The sequence below is a fragment of the Cavia porcellus genome, unplaced genomic scaffold, assembly GCF_034190915.1.
Source record: "Cavia porcellus strain 051 isolate PalLab524CR breed Dunkin Hartley unplaced genomic scaffold, mCavPor4.1 scaffold_29, whole genome shotgun sequence".
Lineage (NCBI taxonomy): Eukaryota > Metazoa > Chordata > Mammalia > Rodentia > Caviidae > Cavia > Cavia porcellus.
The window spans coordinates 33,008,718-33,028,533 of NW_026947512.1; the positions used below are offsets into that span (position 1 = coordinate 33,008,718).

At 30.2% G+C, this 19,816-nt stretch overlaps 1 protein-coding gene across 4 annotated transcripts in view; it reads left to right on the plus strand.

Annotated features, from left to right (window-relative positions):
- Positions 1 to 19,816, plus strand: part of Brinp3 (BMP/retinoic acid inducible neural specific 3) — a 363,662-nt gene that overhangs the window by 297,236 nt on the left and 46,610 nt on the right. For all 4 annotated transcript variants that reach the window (XM_063240301.1, XM_063240300.1, XM_063240302.1 and 1 more), the window contains one exon: positions 6,410 to 6,632. In XM_063240301.1, coding sequence (XP_063096371.1) covers positions 6,410 to 6,632 — 223 coding nt within the window. The remainder of the gene's footprint in view (positions 1 to 6,409; positions 6,633 to 19,816) is intronic.

A 19,816-nucleotide genomic window follows, 5' to 3' on the forward strand; every position in this document is an offset into this window, starting at 1 on the left:
GCAACAGTTGAAGTTTTTGCTTTGGATTGGTTGGACTTCCTGCCATTTATATACTGAACGCCTGAGCGTTATTGTTTCTGCCATGCTTCCTACTCATAATCCATTGCATCACCATTTTTGCCAATTTTTTATGTTATCTAATTAAGGCATGCATTTCTGTAATGTTAGGGTTCTCAACTGACTTAGTAGGAAAATTCTTACCATTGAAAATCAGAACACAGAGGAGTACATACTATTTTCCAGGAAAACAGATCTCAAGGAATAAGAAATGGTTGTACGAGGCTTTTCTGGCTTGCTGATAGCACTGCGGTCAGCAGTAGAATTAGTTTGGTGCTGATGCCCTAGATTTTCAGGTAAGTAGTATAAATCAAGACTTTTTGCAAACTAAACAGATAAGGAAAAATCAAATTAATAAATAAAAATCCAGTTGAATAAATAGAATATGCTGGTTATGGGTTTCTATAAAAGAAAACCATAGCACTGACTTAAGTATAGGAAAGTAATATTTATTTTGTTGATGTATCGCACACAGAATTTTGTTTTACTAGTGTTTTCCATATCCATTTATGCCAAAAATCTTATGTTGACATATGTAAACAGGAAAATTGTTTTTGATTGCAATAGATTGCAAATGCCATAAAGGAAAAATGATAATTCTTTTTGCTTAGTAAGAAATATTTGCATAGATTGCTCATATATACTTAGGCATTTTATGTTTTTCAATTTATCAGTTTATTTGAAGAGCTCTTCTCCCATATTTTATATGTTTCAGGCACAGTGTATTTTAGTATTATTATAGCGAGAGTGCTGTTTTCATAATTGTCCTTGTTGCCTTGTGATTTTTATTGAAAGTTTAATTGTTCCAGATTATTAATTAAATCACTTAAAATATGAAACAGTTGTTTTTTACATCAAATTAATAATTAAATGATATCATTTAAGTCCTTCTTCATAAGCTATATAAATAGCATTGAGTAACTAAATTGTTTTTGGGTGTATTTGGGGGGTTATTTGCAAAACTTAAAAATGTTCGTAGTGAAATCATGAAAACAGCAATGAATAAAAGACAAGAAACAACAGATTTCTCCTCAAATTTTTATTTTGATAGTTATTTTTCCTTGACAATAACATCTATTTTGGATTATCTGGTTGACTTTATAACTCAAGAAATAATTCATAAATAACAAAATTGTAATTTGATTAATCCTCTTCTTGGGATGTATGTGTTATAATATTAAAGTTCTAGAAATTTTAAAAATTCTAAAATATATATATATATATGTATATATATGTATGTATATATATATATATATATATATATATATATATATATATATGGCACTACAATTTTATCTCAGGGTCTCATGCCAAACAGGCAAGACCCTAACACTGAACTACACTCCTAACACATTTGCCTTAATGTATTTTGAGACAGATTCTCAAAATATTCTCTGGGCTGACTTTGAACTTCTATCTTCGCTCCCAAATACCTCGGATAAGCACTATTTACCACCTGCCTGACTAGAACATGTTTGAAAGTATATTCTCAATTCTAAACAATGGTTATGAACACTGGAAAACATGTAAATCAACTATATCATTATTTTTCCTCTTCATCGGTACTGGGAGAAATATCAGGCATGATATACGATCAAGCTGATCCTTCATATGCCGATAACTTTTAGTGCACCCCTACACCTGATTAACTCAGGTGTGAAGCAAGCATCAGAATAAAAAGCATAACATACAAACACATAATTTCATTATGGAAATACAGAAGTTTTAATGAAACTGAGAATAAAGTTATGGAATAAAAAATTATCTGCAGTCTGCATACAAAGTGTCTCCAATAAAATCAGCAAGAATAATTATGAGAGATACAAATTAGTTTAATATTTAAAGCACTTAAAGTACATTTTATCAAAATTGGAGACAGAGAAAGAGGGAGAGAGAGAGAGAGAGAGAGAGAGAGAGAGAGAGAGAGAGAGAAGAGGAAGAGATCATTAGTTTCAAAATTATTTAATTACATACCAAATGTTAAAAAGAATGTCTGTCAAGGGAAAGAGAAGGAAATCAACAAACCTTGTTAAGCTAGTTTAGAACTCGCTTCATTTCAATAGAGAAATATTAGTAGTCCACAGTTACCGTGGTGCATAGCTAACTCATCTATAATTTATTGGAAAGTTGTCACTTAGCCTAATTTTCTTTTCTTCCACAGAAGTGATTAATATAATACATTGTATTCTGTGTTATTTGTTTCATGTGAATTAGCTTTCATACAATGACTGAGATGAAATATGAATTTCTACCAGCATAATGCTTTAGTATTGTTACTGTTATGTTTATTTTTTTGTGTGTCTCTGTATACCTCAAAAATAAGCTGTAGAACAGTACTCAGCTGAAAACATACTTAGCAAACAGATATTTTTAGAATAATTACTTTTAAAATTGTATATGAATTTAGGTTTTTGGATGGATTTTATATGACAATGACTGATTTTCTTATGAATTAATCTATACATATTAAAAATTATGAGTAATTTCATCTATTTGTCACTAGAAATACTTTAGATTTATCTAGAGTATTGCTTTATCTTCTATATAGTACTAGAAATTATTGCATGATTAAATATTGTTTGCTATCCCTAGTCACTATATTTTCTTTCTTTTATATAAATAAATAACATATAAATCATATATAAGTATGCATTTTTCTTGTTGTAAAAGTGAAAGACAAGTTATCCACAGGAATATTTTGGGGATTGTATTTATTCCTAAATGTTATTTTAGCATTTGAAATCATGCTGCATCATTAATTAGTCATTTTTTTTGAATAAGTGAAATGTTTATCCATACTTGCTGTCATATACTAAAACATCTGTGGGTTCAGTGCACAACAGGTGTTCGATAAATATTGTAGGTAAGTGTCGGTGGTGACTCTTTGACTCTTAATGACTTCATAATGAAGTAATCATTCAAGTGTCACGTTAAAGCTCCTTTTCCTAGAAATTGCATACTGACAAACATTCCCTATTATGCATATTGGTAAAATTTAAAAAAATTCTACTTCAACATATTTTTAACTTGAATAGAATTCACTAATTTATACTCCATTCTAATACTGCTCTAATGAGCAATGAGTATAATTAAGAATGCATATCCATAACACAATAAATGCTTATCAGAATTGTTCGAATAAAAGATGACAATGAAATGACTGATTAGTTTTCAAAGTAGTAGCATCTGCTATATGAATAATCCAAGAAATGCTTTCCAATTTCTATGCATAAATTCTTTATTCAAAAGAGAGAGTTTTTCAAAAGAGACATATGGGTTCAAACAAGTGCAGACATTTCCTGCAATGTTTTTTTTTTCTTTTAAAAGGTTTTTGTTTTATTTTCTCTTTTACTTCAGGTAAAGTCTAACACCTTTGATGTTCCAAATATGACAGATGCATCTTCACATTTTAGAAGAAATAATCCCAGTATTTATGAATATAATTTACTTTGAAATGTTAAACATTTTTGTTTCCTTGCATTGATAAGTTATAGCTGAGTATGAAAATACATATAAAGCATACATTTTGAGCTGTAAATGTATATTATAAATGATTATCCGATTTCAGTAGAATATCAGTAGAATATTTTAAAGACTGACAAGTAACGATTTTATTTTTTTTATTTTTAAAATTTTTACCACCCCTTGTTGTAAAACATATTGATTACATTTCTTGTGGGGAGTTGGTGCAAGTGCGTAATACATATTAATTCATTATTTATCCTGTTTACTTCCTTGCCCTCGAGCTTTGGATTTCTCTTCCTATTTAAGAAATGTTTCCTCTCTACTTCCTATTATCTACTTTATATTTTAGGTTTTGATGTAAGAGAAACCATGCACTGTATAAGCTTGTGTGTCTGGCTCATTTCCCTTAGTGGCATGACCTCAGTGTCCATCCACTTTGCCTGCAAATGGCTCAAGTTTATTCTTTATGTCCGAGTAGTACTGCACTATTTGTAAATACATTTTCCTGACCTATTCATCTTTTGATGGACTGATAGGACACTTCCAAAATGTAACTATCATGAATTATGCTACTGTAAATATGGGTGTGCAAGTGTCATTCAAATCTGTTATCTTTAAATTTTCCTTAAAATGCCTTGAATGGGAATAGCTGGTTCAAATGGAATTTCTAATTTTAGCTTTTTGAGGAATATCCATACTGCTTTCTCTAATAGTTGTGCTAGATTACATGCTCACCAACAATATAGAAGTGCTTCTTTTTCCTGAAGCCTCACCAGCATTTTTCATTAATTAGTTTATTGATGATACATATTCTTTCTGGGGTAAGACAGAATTTTTGTATTATTTTAATTTACATTACTGTAATCGCCAGCTATGTTAAACCTTTCTCTCTGACTTCTCTGAAGAAGTTAACAGTACAAAGAATAATTAAATGGTTAGCTGGATCAAATAAGCAGAAACACTTTTATCTATTTTAGAAGAATAATAATATAAAGCTTGGATATTAAGAACAACTTGAATAGCTAGAATATTTAAGTACAACTATTTTCCAACTAGATACATTAAGTGAAATTATGAACAACAGTCTGTAAAATCACAAGCTAAGTCAGATTGTGTCATATAGTACTATCTGACTGAATTGGAACAAATTATTATGGAGAGACATGGAGGTTAAAGTGTACCACACAGTATTTTATGGGCAAAATAGTGCCAAAAATTTGGTTCTTACCATGTTCCTATTTCCAAATTTCCAAGTCTTTATCCATTAAAAATACTTTCAAAATCTTGTGTACACTGGTGTGTGTTAGGGAAAAACCCATATATGAATTGTATGACATTAGGGGCAACAAAATATTATACAGCAAAAGTCCTGTGAGGTGTCATATGCTTATAATCACTGCACTGAACGAAGGTTGTCAGAGAAGTCACAAGTATGAGTCCCATTTCAGCAATTTAGGTAAACCTTGACTCAAGATGGAAAAACAAGGTCTTTTTACAGCTCTATTCAGTGGTAGAACATCCTTTGGTTTGGCTTTCAGGACTGATATCATTCATTCAATAATTTTTAAAAACAAACTTTAGGTGCGATAAAATATGTTTTAAGAATCTACTCACAATTTTTTTTTTTTAGAAAAGGAGACAGGAAAAAAATGGTCAACTACTTTTGTGGAGTATTTTTCTATAATAAAAACATACATAGCAAATTTTGTCATTTCCATAATTTCCCATTTACTCATCAGTGGTATTAACTGTGATAGAGAACAATCATTTCTATTATTTTTCCTAAAATATTGTCATTGCCTAAAATATAAACTCTGCAAACATTAAACAATAATTTCCTATGCTCCTTTTCTCCAGTCCCTGTCAAATTCATGGCTGCTTTGTACCTCTATGAAATTAATTATTCTTGATATTATATTTATAATGTCACATACATATATATGAAGTAGAAGCATACAGAATTTATCTTTTTGAATGTAATTCATCTCACTAAGCATATTTTCATTTCTTAGCATGTCTTAGATGTATTTATTGTGGTTGAGTACATTGTAGGTATGTACAATTTGCCTTATCATTCATCCCTTGATGAATCTTTTGGATATTTCCACATTTTATCCATTGGCTCAACTATTTTGTGCATGTACATAATTAGTAGAACATTTATGTCACTTAATTTATGCCATTTAATTAACTTTTACTCTTATGGTATGGTTCAGTAAGCATTGAAAATTAAAGCAATTTCATATATATTAAATATAAACCTAAAAACAGAAGCTAATATTGCAGTTTTAAATGTTTTTAAGTTTCTTCTGTTAAGCAAATAAATCTATTTTCTTTAAACTGTTAGGCCATGACAAATGAAAATAAAATTAGTTACAGAAAATAGAGTGCACAATTGACTATCACAAGTACCATTTAAAAAAATCTTTTTCAGTATCTTTAAACATTAATTAAATTATTATCAATAATTTTATATATTTTGTATACAAAGTTAATGAAAAATCTTTAAACACATATTTAACATCAGAAAGCCAAGACAAAGACAAAGACAAAGACAAAGACCAAAAAAATCCAGATAAATACGCATTGTATTCTGTTGAAGAAAGTTCATTCAACCACTATCAAAAGGAAAATACAGAAAACTTAATTTGAATTTGCTTTCCATATGTGCTATATTTTTGGCATAAATTAGTTTAAATTACTTCTTGCACAAAATTTCTATTGTAGAGTAATCAAAAAGGAAAACAATTCTAATATTAATTTCACCTTTTACTAACTTTCTACTCTTAAGAATTTTAATTATTAACATGTTAAATGTTTTGTATAAATATATATTAAGTACATTTGGATTTTATAATTAAAATATTTAATTTTAATATTTTTGCAGATGAATTCAAGTTCTTTATGAAAAGACTACCTATGAATTACTTCCTCAACACATCGACAATAATGCACCTGTGGACAATGGATTCTAATTTTCAGCGCCGATATGAACAACTGGAGAACAGCATGAAACAACTTTTCCTAAAGGCACAGAAAATTGTACATAAGCTCTTTAGCCTCAGCAAGAGGTGTCATAAACAACCACTCATCAGCCTGCCACGACAAAGGTAAGACAGGTACTGATGTAGATAACTGAGAACACTATTTGGACAGTGAGTTCCATTTATTATTGTGAATGTAGATGTGGTTCTATATATAGCTGAATGTTATTTATTTTGCTAGAGAGAATTTGAAAATAACATAGTCTTTAAGATTCAAAGTAACTTATTTTCTGAAGTAATAGTAAAATGCGTTGCACATATATTATTTCTTTTATTTTATTATAGCACTAAAAGGGTCAATCTGACTACCTTTATATGGTAATGAACTAATAATTGCCCCAGTGTAAAGAAAAACCTAAAAGTTACAAATAAAATGGGAACAGACAAACTAAGCACAGTTACAGTCAACCCTGATTTATATAATTTTCAATAATAAGAAGAAAAATGATAATTCTGCAGTTTATTATCTGTGATTCATATTTAGGAAATCATAAATCTCTTTCTACAACATCCATTGAAAATTACTCTGAATGATGCTAACATTTAATATGAGTGAAGAGAAACTCAAAAATTCTATGTCAGAAAAGATTTGAAAAAGGCTTCGTATCTCCTGCTTTAAGTCAGATGGATTACTCAGTGCTGTAAAAAGTTGTGCTTATCTAGTTGAGGTCTGCTGAAAAAATACATCAAAAGGAAAAACTACAGGAAAATACAGGGCAAGATCACAAAAAAAATACATCTGTACCAGTATCTCTGCTGTAAAATGCTTGAATTTTGACTTGATGTTTAAATCATTAAGAGAAGAAATCTATAGTTATAGATTTCTTTTACTGAAAAAAAAACCCAGAGATTTATACTCTATTAAATGCCATTTAAAAATAACTCGCTGGCATTTTTTCATTGGTTTTTGATATATTAAAAATTTGCACAAACCATCTCCCAAAACTAACTTAAGGATATTTTCCTTAACTCCTCAATCAAAAGAACTGTAAATAGTTATTCCTCATAATTGCACATCTGTCCCTAGGTTATTCATTTCCACCACTTTGTCAAATCTAGCGTTTGTCTGACAGACTTGCATATGCTGAACATTTCAAATACATGAGATCATATATTCTGTGGCTTTTTGTAACATTTTTATTTAGCTCAGGACTCTCAAGAGTTTTATGCTCTATTATCAATAGTATGCATGTGTCACATTTTGTTTACCCATTCACAATCTGATGGAAATTGGATTGCTTTGCTTTAAAATATTATGAATAATGTTGATATGAACATTCATGTAGTCTTTAGGTCAATATATGTACTCATTTATCTTGGTTTTATTTGAAAAGGAGGATTAGTGAAATATCAGTTAATTGTAATTTGACATCTCGTGAATGTTTTCTAATGCACCTGCACCATTTCGTATCTGCACCACCCATAAATGATAGTTCAATCACTTATCTTTGTCAATATTTGTTATTCTGTGTATTTTTTATTAAAGCCATCTAGGTGAAGGTAATGTGCTGTCTTCAGGTTCTACACTCATATTCTTAATATGGTCAGTGTGAAACATCTTTCCATGTACTTCATTTTGTGCAAATGCTTATTCAAATATTTTGCCCTCTTTGCTTTTATTATTGAGTTGAAATGGAGCTTTATGTATTTTTAATAACAATCCCTTATCTCTACCTATATGATACACAAATACTTCATTCCAGTTGTTATGATTTCATTTTTTAAATTATTCTTTATGCATGTCTGTGTTTCTCACCACATCATTAAACACATATTTTGACAATTTTCTTGATGTTTTTTAAGAACTTTACTTTTTTGATATGATTGTGTTCTTATTCTTCATTTTACAGTCCCAATCTAGATGCATTTGTTTTTTTCTTTGTTGCATACTATGATTTATTTATCTTAATGTATTAAGAGTGAATGCTTAGGTTATTGAATTGAGAACTTTCATCATTTTAAAGACATGCATCCATAACAATAAATAGTCCTCTAAGTAAGTACTGCTTTCAGTTTTGCTATTTTATGAATCTCATGTTTTATTTCCTCCATGAATAAGATATTATAGTAAATGGATCTCTACTCCCGGGACAATTGTGACAAAAAAGTGTGACTAGAGGAAATCACAGGTATTTGAGAATAATGAATTCTATACCTTATGTTTGTAGACTATAAAACTTAAAGCCACTGAAATAGATTATTCTACCCCAAATAGAAAATTCAAGAAAATGAAATGAATTAGAAAGCAAATTGATGAGTCTGATTATAAATCTCTTCACTTCAAGGTTCTGTTTAACAAATATAACCAGAGTTGGAAATCTACATATATATAAAATAGATCTATATTTATCTATCATATATATATATATATATATATATATATATATATATATATTACACTAGCAATTGTGAGCCTTTAAGAGTTTTCAGTGATACTGAACAGCCTGCTGCGGTACACATATCATTTCCTTGCCACTACTGGAATACGTTATGTGTAATCAAATATATACATACTCATCTGAATCACAATGAAAAGGATACAAGGGGTGGCATTCCTCAGATTGCACAAATCAGTGGAGCCTGAATAGCATGGCATGGTAAATGTGTAGACAGTGTTAAGATAAAGGGAGGTGAATAGAGAAACACAAACTTCAAATCAGCAGAGAGTAGAGTAAAATAGATCTTAGAAGTCATATTAAATACAACGAGAATATTTCCATGTTGAAAACACAAATATGCTGTAAATTGCAAAATTTGTAAGGGAAATATTAGAAGCTACCTCCCAGTACAAACTGACTATGTGCAAAAGAAATAGTGTGATAAAATAAATATATGTTAGTTGGAGCAGAATTCAATATAGCACAGATAAATCTGTCTTTTCCAAGGCTTCTGAAATAAATAAATCAAAGATTGCCACAGGGATTTCTTGACTTTTAAAAATTTAGCATAATTCTTTGGTGACTGTTAGTCATCACACTCAGAGATACATTCTTGTTACATGAAAAGATTTGATACCTTTGGATTTTTGTCATCATTTTTCTTACTACCAACGTGGGATTTTGCTTCTATTTTTCTTTATTTTTTCCAGTGCTAGTAGGAAAATATAAATGAAAATTAGAAAACAAAAAGCATGCATTACAGAAAGGTAGGGTACAAAGAGAAGTTTTGATCCTAATGGGGGTGTTTTCAGAAGCTTTTGAGAGAGGAACTAGATCAACAATACCTGTAATTCACTTTATTAGATATTACTTGTTTTTTCAACATACATTTTTCTCAATATTTCCCTTAAACTTTTCCTATTTGTCTTGGTTACTTTGGCCTCATTGCTGAGACAAAATATTCAGCCCTCAAAATTAGGAGAGGAAAGCTTTATGTAAATCCCTGTTTTCTATGCCTGTATCCTAAACAGGGTACCACCTCCTAGGGAGGGTGTAACACTCACACCAGCTTCCTGTCCCGCTCTTGCACAGGCTGAGGATTTTTACAAAGGATCTGACCCCTTGCTAAACTTCTCAGGTTGACACGCTGTATCAACCATTACACCATCCTAAAAATTGTATTTTATTCCTGACATTTTAAATTATTAAAAAATAAGAAATAACAGCAAAATGAGACTTGCAGGTGCATCTTCATTCATAAGACGAATTATTCACTTATTTTAAATGCATAGATGTTTTGAAACTAACGTTACTCCTTATAATGTAGAGAGTGGTTCTTCCTTTTGATAAAGCATAATACTCAGATTAGGCACACCACTTTTGTTCTCAGGAATTTACATGACAGCAATTTTTTTTTTTTTTTTGAGACAGGCTCTCACTGAGCATTTCAGATTGTCCTTGAAGTCCCTCACTATGTGGCCTAGGTTGGACTCAGACTATTGGCAGTCTCCCTGATACACCTTCAAAGTGCTGGAATGACAGGCGTATACTAACATGTCTTGTACAAAATACTTTTTTTTTCCTACTTGAATAAACATTGAAGCCTGTGGTAATTTTTTTTTTCTTTTTTTCTGGAAGCAGTCAATTTGCGTTGCAAGTCTAAAATGTTTCACCTAAATAACCATAATACTTAGTTAATATTTAATGATTAAAGAAAGCATTGAAAATGAAGACGCATATTTCTTTGAGATTAATCTCTATTATTCTGTGCCATTATTTACAAAGAATAAAAATATGGATATATTTTGTGTTAACAAAGCTGTAACAACTGTCAAATGGTAAATCCTGATATTTAATTTTTGGCAATTTGATACTATAATTCATTCTATCATAGTCAATTTCAACTTATCCGTATGGCATCACTGAACAGGGTTGTTTAAACTGTGCACAATTTGTTTACCAACTGATAATAAACAATTAACTGCTGATTAAAATATTTTATGACATTAGGTCTTCCTTTGTTAACAAGGGAAACCGAGATGGTAAACTGAACTCTTTTTTCTAATGTCATAGATGAAATTAATTTAGCTAAATCTTTAGCAAGCAGTTATGTCACCCAATTCCCCACGTGCACAATAACACTGGTATTAATAAATGGGCAAGTGGATCATCTCTGTCCAGTAACTTGCTTTTATACCAAAAACTAATGATATTTTGATCCATGAAAATCGTGGAAGGCTCACATTTCAGCAAATGGAGGGAAAAGACCCCCTCCCTTATGTGTCCATTTTGCTCAACTACTCACTGCTCAAGTTAGAATTTAACAGAGATTATGTGATGCTTCGAACTTCTAATCGAGCTTCGAGCTCTTGTTTATTACCTATTTATTTACCATTGAAGCATTTTGCATTAAAAATTCACTTTGTTCAAGACAAAACTGAATTTTACTTCGTTTCATCCAGATGGAGACTGTTAGAAAAGAAATTATTTGAATCTTGAATACTAATGATCAATGAAGTAACTTTAATAAAAGTTTTTTTCCCTCTCCCTCTCTTGTGTGTGTGTGTGTATGTGTGTGTGTGTGTGTATATATATATATATATATATATAACATCATATCTATAAAAGTTACTTAGCATTCTACTATTCAAAAATGAATTTAGCTTAAAAACTGTTTCAAACTGAGTTATAAATGCCGAATTCAATTAATTTTAACAAGACAGTCAACTTTGTTGTCTTTCTTCTTCTATCATTGGCCTTCAATTACAGTACAATTCAAAATGATGTTCAAGATTATGGTCTAAGAGGAAGAACAGAAAATAATTACTTCTTGGGGAAGATAAAGTTGAAAGAATTAATAAGGCCTTTGGTGGGAGAAAGTAAATCTGACAAGGTTGAAGTCAACCATAGTTAATGGTGTGTCCGGGAAAGATTGCCCCATGCGCTGGAATGTTCGGAAGAAAGCATAGCGACTCGAGCTCTCCACAGATTTCTTAAAAGGGAAACTAAAAATTAATGAGGACAAAGGAGAGACTGGGGGAAATAGGAAGGCAGAATTTTTGAAGAAAGAGGGAAATCATAGAAAGGAAAAGAGAGAGGGATGAGGATGGTAGCAAAACAATCAACAACAACAGCAATATATATATATATATATATATATATATGCATATAACCTATTATAATGTGATTGAAAAGTACAATGATACAAATTATTTAGCAATAAAAATAATTTAATGGAAATATAAATATGTGCATGTATATAGTACTGAATAATAAACATATATGTATTCATTTCATCATATACTATTGTAAAAACTAAAGCTTAGAGATGTTTAAATATATTATTACAGTTTAAATAAAAGTAAGATGAATACTTGTTATCGTGTATTACATATAAATTGATTTTTACTCATTGTCTTGCTATTCGACTTATAATAGCTATATTTTCTGACTCTGCATGAAATTGTTGTAAACTGTAGCATCTAACATCATACAGATTTGTTGCTGGGGGAATATTATAAAAACCTCATCAGATAATTATGAATATTATTTATTGATGCAGTAATAAAATTAAGCAGGTATTAATGTAACATGGAATATAAACCCTACAATTAATGTTCAAAATCCATTACATTAACTTGTTTGATGTTCCTTATTCTTTGAATGGATCTTATATTTACACAAACAAAACTGCATAGTTTTTTTGAAAATATTTGTTCGCCTAATTATGAAAGTCTTCCAAGTGATGATATATCACTATGCAATAACCATAGATTTCATTCTTCAGTATTACCATTGTGTATCTGAGATGAGTCTTTACATCTTAAAAAGCAATCAGTCTCATTGTGATAGATGTAAGTTTCCAAAGGTATTTTTTACATGAAAACCAGAATGTTATAATTGATATTAAATATCTCAGTTTTTCTTGAATTTATAACTTCATATATTTATCTTTCAAAATCAGATCTGCTATATCTTCAAGTTTGAATAATCATAGTGTCAAACTATATCAAGCATACAGTTTATCATTAAAATAGTGGCTATTTCAGCTTGTAATTAAAACAACTTTACAAGTGTTTTTCTTCAAGGAAAACACTTGTAGATCAGTTTGAAGCGCAGAGAGTTTATTTACAATGACCTCTTTAAGCAAATTTTTTGTACTAAAGGTGAGATATACTAAATATTTTTCCCCAACTACTTCATCAAAAATATTCTTAAATGATGTAATGTTCTTTTTGTTTTACGTGTGCTATAGCTTTGTAACACTGAAGTGGTTTGTAATAGCCTCCAATTAAACTTTATTTACCATAGATTTTGGAACATATTAATGCAATGAAAATGAAAAACAATATCTTGGCATTTGTCTGAAGGTAGTTTCTCGATTTGTGCATTCCTAAGCAGATTTTATTCTTCCAGCCTGCACCCTCCTATACCTAAGGATTTGTAGTTCATTCTTTGAAAAAGAGGGTTTAGATCAATCTCATCTCTTAATAATGCTTTATTGAAATAGATCACAAATCCTTCTTTCTTTTAATTAAATAACTGATTTTAACTCAGTACAAGTTTCATACCTGTAAACCCCCCTTCTTTACAGCTAGGGTAGGTGTTGGCTCATTATGATCACATCAATGGAAATGGGAGGAATGCATCGAACTTTTAAATTGAGTCTTTAAGGGAAGGAAAATACAGTGGTACCTTGGTTCAGGAACTGAATCTGTTCTGCGCTGAAAGGCAGCAGTCTTGTTTGTCAACTCATCCAGAGTTTTCCAACAAAAGCAAAAATATGGAATTCTCCGTGGATCAAATTGTTCAGGAGCAAAATCTTTCATGAACCAAGACATCCCTGCATGTTATGTCAGTTCTTTATTTTTCCTCCTAGCATTAAAAGTTTTTATTTGATGAAACTTGTTAACATCGGTAGAGCACAATTTCTGTGAGGCCATCATGTTACTTCTGGAATGTTGGTGCCTGTACATTGATTTCAGGTAGAAAGAAGCTTCCTTTTGTTGGAAGTCACTATTATTTAACTTATATCAATACAGCCAAACTTGCATTAAAACTGATAAAGGTACAATGTTGAATGGCTTCTACATCCTTTAATGTAACAGAATCTGTGTTTTAATTAAAATGGCATTTATGTATTAATACAAGAAAGAGACTTTTGTTGAAAGTAATTTTATATGAAACAGTGTGAAGAAGTTTGGATATTAATTTTCCTTACTATATTTTAAGAAAATTTACCTTTTGCTAATCTCCAGCCACTCCATAACTCTGACATATAATCTAAGTAATAAGCAGTGAAATTAAAAGCATTACTGTTGAGATATCTTTACCTAGTTGCAATGACAAAATGATTAAATACTCACTATATGGATGGCTCTTAAATAATTATTTTTCATTCTCAAATGGAAAGCTTCATTTTGAATGTCTATGCAATTTCGCATATATTGTTGAGTTTTCCGCAAAATATTTGATGTGTTTAGTATCCAAAATAAATTACGTCCTAAAGATAATGGGATGAATGCTGTAAAAAAATATTGCTAGTTTAATAAGAGTATATCAAAGGTAAATTCTAATTGAAAGGAGACAGGAGAATAAGGTTTTCTAGGAGAGTAGGAAAAAAAAAAAACAATGATTATAATCTATCTTTGGTAGGAGAGCATCTTTCAATAAATTTCTAAGTGAGTTTTTTCGGGGTTTTTTGTTGTTGTTGTTGTTTTTTTGTTTTGTTTTTTTGTTTGCTTTCATGATACTCCCATACTCAAAATTATTTCTGGAACTGACATTTCAACACTCATCACTGTAAAACATACTTAGCTTTTGATTATAAGAATCCTACTCTTTCTGACCTACTGCTAAGAAATTCTTTAATAATTTTTTTATTATTTTTTAAATCTTACATAACTCTTATCTTGTTTATAAAACAGTATGTATGAAATTATTTTTAACACGAATATATTTTTTAGCTGCCTTCAGAATCATTTATCTATCTCTACATATTTTATATATCTATCTATCTATCTATCATCTATCTATTTAGCTTTCAGTCTATCTATAGTTGATGTTTTGAGACAGGGTCCTGATATATATTCCAGACTGGACTCAAACTGATTATCAGACTGTCCTGGAACGCATGATGATCCTCCTGCCTCAGCTGAATGAGCACTGACATTGCAAGCACATACCACTATTCTTAGCTAATGATAGAATAATTAGTGAGTCTGTGGGATCGTAATGATGTTTCTGCTCAATTTTTTTTTTTTTACTTTTTCTTAGTGATAAAAGAGAATGTAGAGCAACCAAAGATTTTGTCACTTTAGCATTTTGTCCAGTGAGTGCTCCATAGCCCAAAATACATACAAAGAAAATGCTCAACCCCTCCAGTAGACATTCCTTTTTGGGTGGCTGAATTGAATAAAACGATGAAACTAAAAGGGCTTTTCTTTATTGGAAATTCTGTGCTGTAGTCGTGTGTGCGTGCGTGCGTGTGTGTGTGTGTGTGTGTGTGTGTGTGTGTGTGTGTGTTTGTGTGTGTTTGTGTGTAATAGCGTCAAATGCATAGCATTATTTCTTGGAAAGTAAGTGAAAGTCTTCCAGTTTTATCTTGTTCTCCCTTTAATCTTATCAATTGTATTATTGGGGAGATGGAAATCAAGAGCAAAGATACTGATTCTGAGATGAAACTTATTCCAATTAAAAGAGGATGTTTCTTTTTTTTTTTTTTTTTCTTTAACATAGCTAATGGTAAAAAATGTCAGTTCAGTAGCTCATATTGTGCTTTCTTCACAATAAGAACTGTCTTGTAAGAATGATTAAAAATGTTACTCTGGAAATGTGCATTGTGAAGTTAATGAAATAGCTAAATATTCAGATTTGAGAACAGAAATAGGACAGACAGATCATGTCCTATCCTAACATTTATGCTAATTTATTAGAATGAAAATAAGACTTTATTGATGAAAAATCTTAGAAATAAAATTTGTAATTTCTAACATTAAGAAATCTAACTTCTTCAATATATCGCTAGTGATAAACACTTGTTTGAACAACCAGAATCAATGTGTATGTGTGTCTGTATTTGTGTGTTTTTCACATTATCCACAGATTACTGAAAAAGAGGTTTTGTTCCCAGTATTTGTTTTTGTTTTTATTTTACACTACAGAGTTGCTGGGAACTCTTCATTATAAGCTACTAAGTGCCCTGGAATGTATTAAAATTTGTTTCTGAAAGTGAGAAATCATATATTTTCAAAAGGGTGTCATGACTAGTCAAATTTGAAGACTTATGAGTATATAAATCCATCTTGCAGAATTATTAGACATGCACATCAAACACTGTATTCTGTTGTTTAAGAATTCAAAAGCACAGTTATATTTATTTAAATAACCAATTCAGAAAACAAGCCTTACTTCCTGAAGCATTGCTAATTTTTTAACGTATATGCATTGCTAACTAGTGACATGCAATCTTTTTAATCCAATAGTCAGTAACTCTAAAATTTTCAGTTGTAATATAATCACCCTAAGACACTTAATAATTACTTTTAGCTGAACATGATTTCTATAAGACCTTTGTTTACTCAGAAAATTATTTGCTTTTGTAGTGCTTGATACCAATCCTTGACAAATAATTCTTTTAATTATGATTCATTGTGAATCTAGAGATCACATTATTTCATTGCACTAAAGCTATAACAAAATGTTTCTGCAAATTAAAGCTGATCCATTACTTAAAACATTTCATCACTTTTCTTTTTTTACAAACTGAGTCTTCAAGATTTTTGTTACACTATTTTTTTTCCGTGATGGTTAGTAGCTTTAAATTAGCTCCAATATGACATTATCTTTGAGAGAGAAAATGTCATGAAGTACAAGGTAATGCACTCATCTATTGATATCACTTTAATCATCCAGTGTTTCTATATAGCTATGATTATGAATTCATAAAATGTAGAATTGAGACCACTAACTTTTCTTTAAATCTTATAGTAAATTTTTATTATTATTGACAATAAATTTTTTAGAATGAGAAAAATTTCAAAATATTTAACCATAGTTACATTAGAGCTGAGTCTCTAACAAGTATCTTTACTATTTTAATCACTTCTAAATAATTTTTGTATGTATTGAATGAAATCTTTTTAATTTCTATATAAAGACAAAACTGAGGATCGCTTTCTTTTCCGATCATGTACAGGCTCATTATTTCTAATCTGAATCCCATTTTATATATCAGAGCAATAGAATTACCCCTGAACTTTTCTCCTGGATACCTACTACTTAAAATATTGTGTCAAAGGAAAACTTCATGGTACTAGATGTGGACTGACTTTGGACTAGAACCCTAAAATCTTCTTATAAATTATAAGAATTTATACATAAAATAATAATAATTCAAAATATTTTTCCTATGATATAAAATATTCTTATGTCAGTTTTCAAACAAATATATTGAAGACTTCAGTGTGTGTATCTTATCTTCCAAAATATATTGGAATGTTGAATGTGCTTAATTACATAAAAACTGTCACTAGTTTAAGAGCTAACATTTTTTCTAAAGTTCTCCTCACTCTCAATGTTAGTATTAATAATAAACATGTACTAGATACTAACAACTAAACAGTACATTTTTCTATTCAGGCATGCTCAATTCAATAGGAAAAAAGTCTTAATTGAGTAGGATTTACATTACTCTAATGCTTATTTTCATACCATGATTTACAAGCAAATGTGAAAACTTTAATCTTCATAGCATATCTATAATAGTTATGTATAAAACCAAAGACAAGAGTAGCCTTTCTAATTCCTTTTGGCATTATTATCTCCCTACATGTATGTATTTCTGGGGATGATGACATTAATACCATAAAACTGAACTCATTATGATATCATATAACTGTTATTAGTTTATTTCCTGGAGTCTTAATCCAAGATGCTATTTTCTAAAGGAAAATGGCTTTATGAATAAAGAATGTATAAACAAGACAATACTAGATTGTATAATGCCTGAAATCTTTGAAATACTCCACTTAAGACAGCTGCCACAAGTTATAAAGTGAGTGAATACATTTCAAAAAATCAATGGCAATTGAAATAAAAATCCTATGTCTCACAATCCAGATGCACTTCAGCCATCAACTAATAGAATACCACAAAAGAGCATTGACATGACCAAATTATACAGGAGAGAATGAAGGTCAGTTTGGTTGTGGTTTTTCTATTAAACACAAAAGGCAGACTTCTTGTAGGTTTCTCCAAGAAAACAAGAGATCAAATCTGAGGTAATTCTTTTTATTGAGCTGAAATAAAATTAGTTCATAAAAGCAGGAAAATTAGCTATTAACAAGTCTAGAAATAGTAAGGCAAAGAAAGTCTATTGATAAGAATCATTATACATTTATATATTACTTTGAACCAAATTACATTATTTTTTGAAGTTGATTTTTTGTGAAAAATATGCTGCAGATGACAATCAGAAATGTAGGCAAAGCTGACCAATTCAAACTTAATCATAACAAGTGAAATACATATTTAAGTATCAGATAGTGCTTTCTGAGGAATCATGGAAACATCTGCATGCAGAGCCATAGGCATACTTTGGAAAAGAAGCTTCTTTGGAGAAAACTCCCTGATGAGAATTGACAGGACTGGTTAGTTTACTACATAACATGTATTAAGCATGAACCTTGCGTTAAGAGCTTCACTTGAGTGTCTTCACTTAGTGGAATGTTACAAGACAGGCAATATGTACTATTACTCCTACTTAGAACTTCTCCCAAATTAATCAAGAAGTGGAGGTAGAGTTTGCATTTGACTTCAGAGAATCTGGCCGGCAAGTATGAGTTGTTATTCTTCACAGCATGAAAATTCTCATTTTCATCCTGTTGGATACAGTAAGACTATCAGCTACACCTCAGTCTTCACATCTAAGATATTTGAGACCCTACTCAATCCATGGAATGATATTGTGTTATAGAATGGAACAATCAGGGAAACAAAGAAAGGAGATAAAAATAATATTATTGAATTTAAAACTAAAACACACGCAGCAACAATTACAGAAAATTGAATTGATTTATAGTAAGATACAATAAATAATGAGGATACATAATTTATCACAAAAAGTAAGGGTCATGAAAGAAATGGTGAAAAGATAACAATATGTATCAAAGAATCACTAAAAGAGGAAGACTGATTTCTGAATGAGAAGGAGAGAGAGAGAGGCAAAAACAGTGATGCAAACACAGAGACAGAGAGATAGAGAGTACTATTCTTGGAAAACCTGAGCCAAGGGGGGAAAAGTGAGCACCAAGACTGGACAAATTGCTGAACAAAGATTGTATTGTATATTGGTTTCAGAGTTGATATCAATTTTAATGAATCTATTTCAGTTCTTTCTTGTTCACCAAAGTGCTTAAAAACTTGGAACATAAGACTTAATTTAATATTTATAAGAGTAAAAGAGAACAGATATATCACACATCTGGTTTCAGAGCCAAAAACTGCACATGACATGAAAAATAGGAAGGAGACTACTAGAGGAAAAGAAAGATAGAGGGATGGGGGAGAAAGGATAAGGGAGCGTGATGGGTAGTGGATATATGACCAAGGTGTGTTATGTTCATATTTTCATTATGTTCTTTATTATTAATACATGGTAATAAACTTAATACAGATATTACTGTTATCAAATGGTATCCATTAAAATTAGATTAATTAATAGCTAAATATGAATCTAATGCAACAATAAAGAAAATTTATCTGGAATTTAATAATTAATGAGAAGTAGTAAATCATGTTTTAAAGATGAGAATTACAGTAGTCTAGCATCATCAAATATTAAATTTTCATGTAAGAAAATTAAATAACATC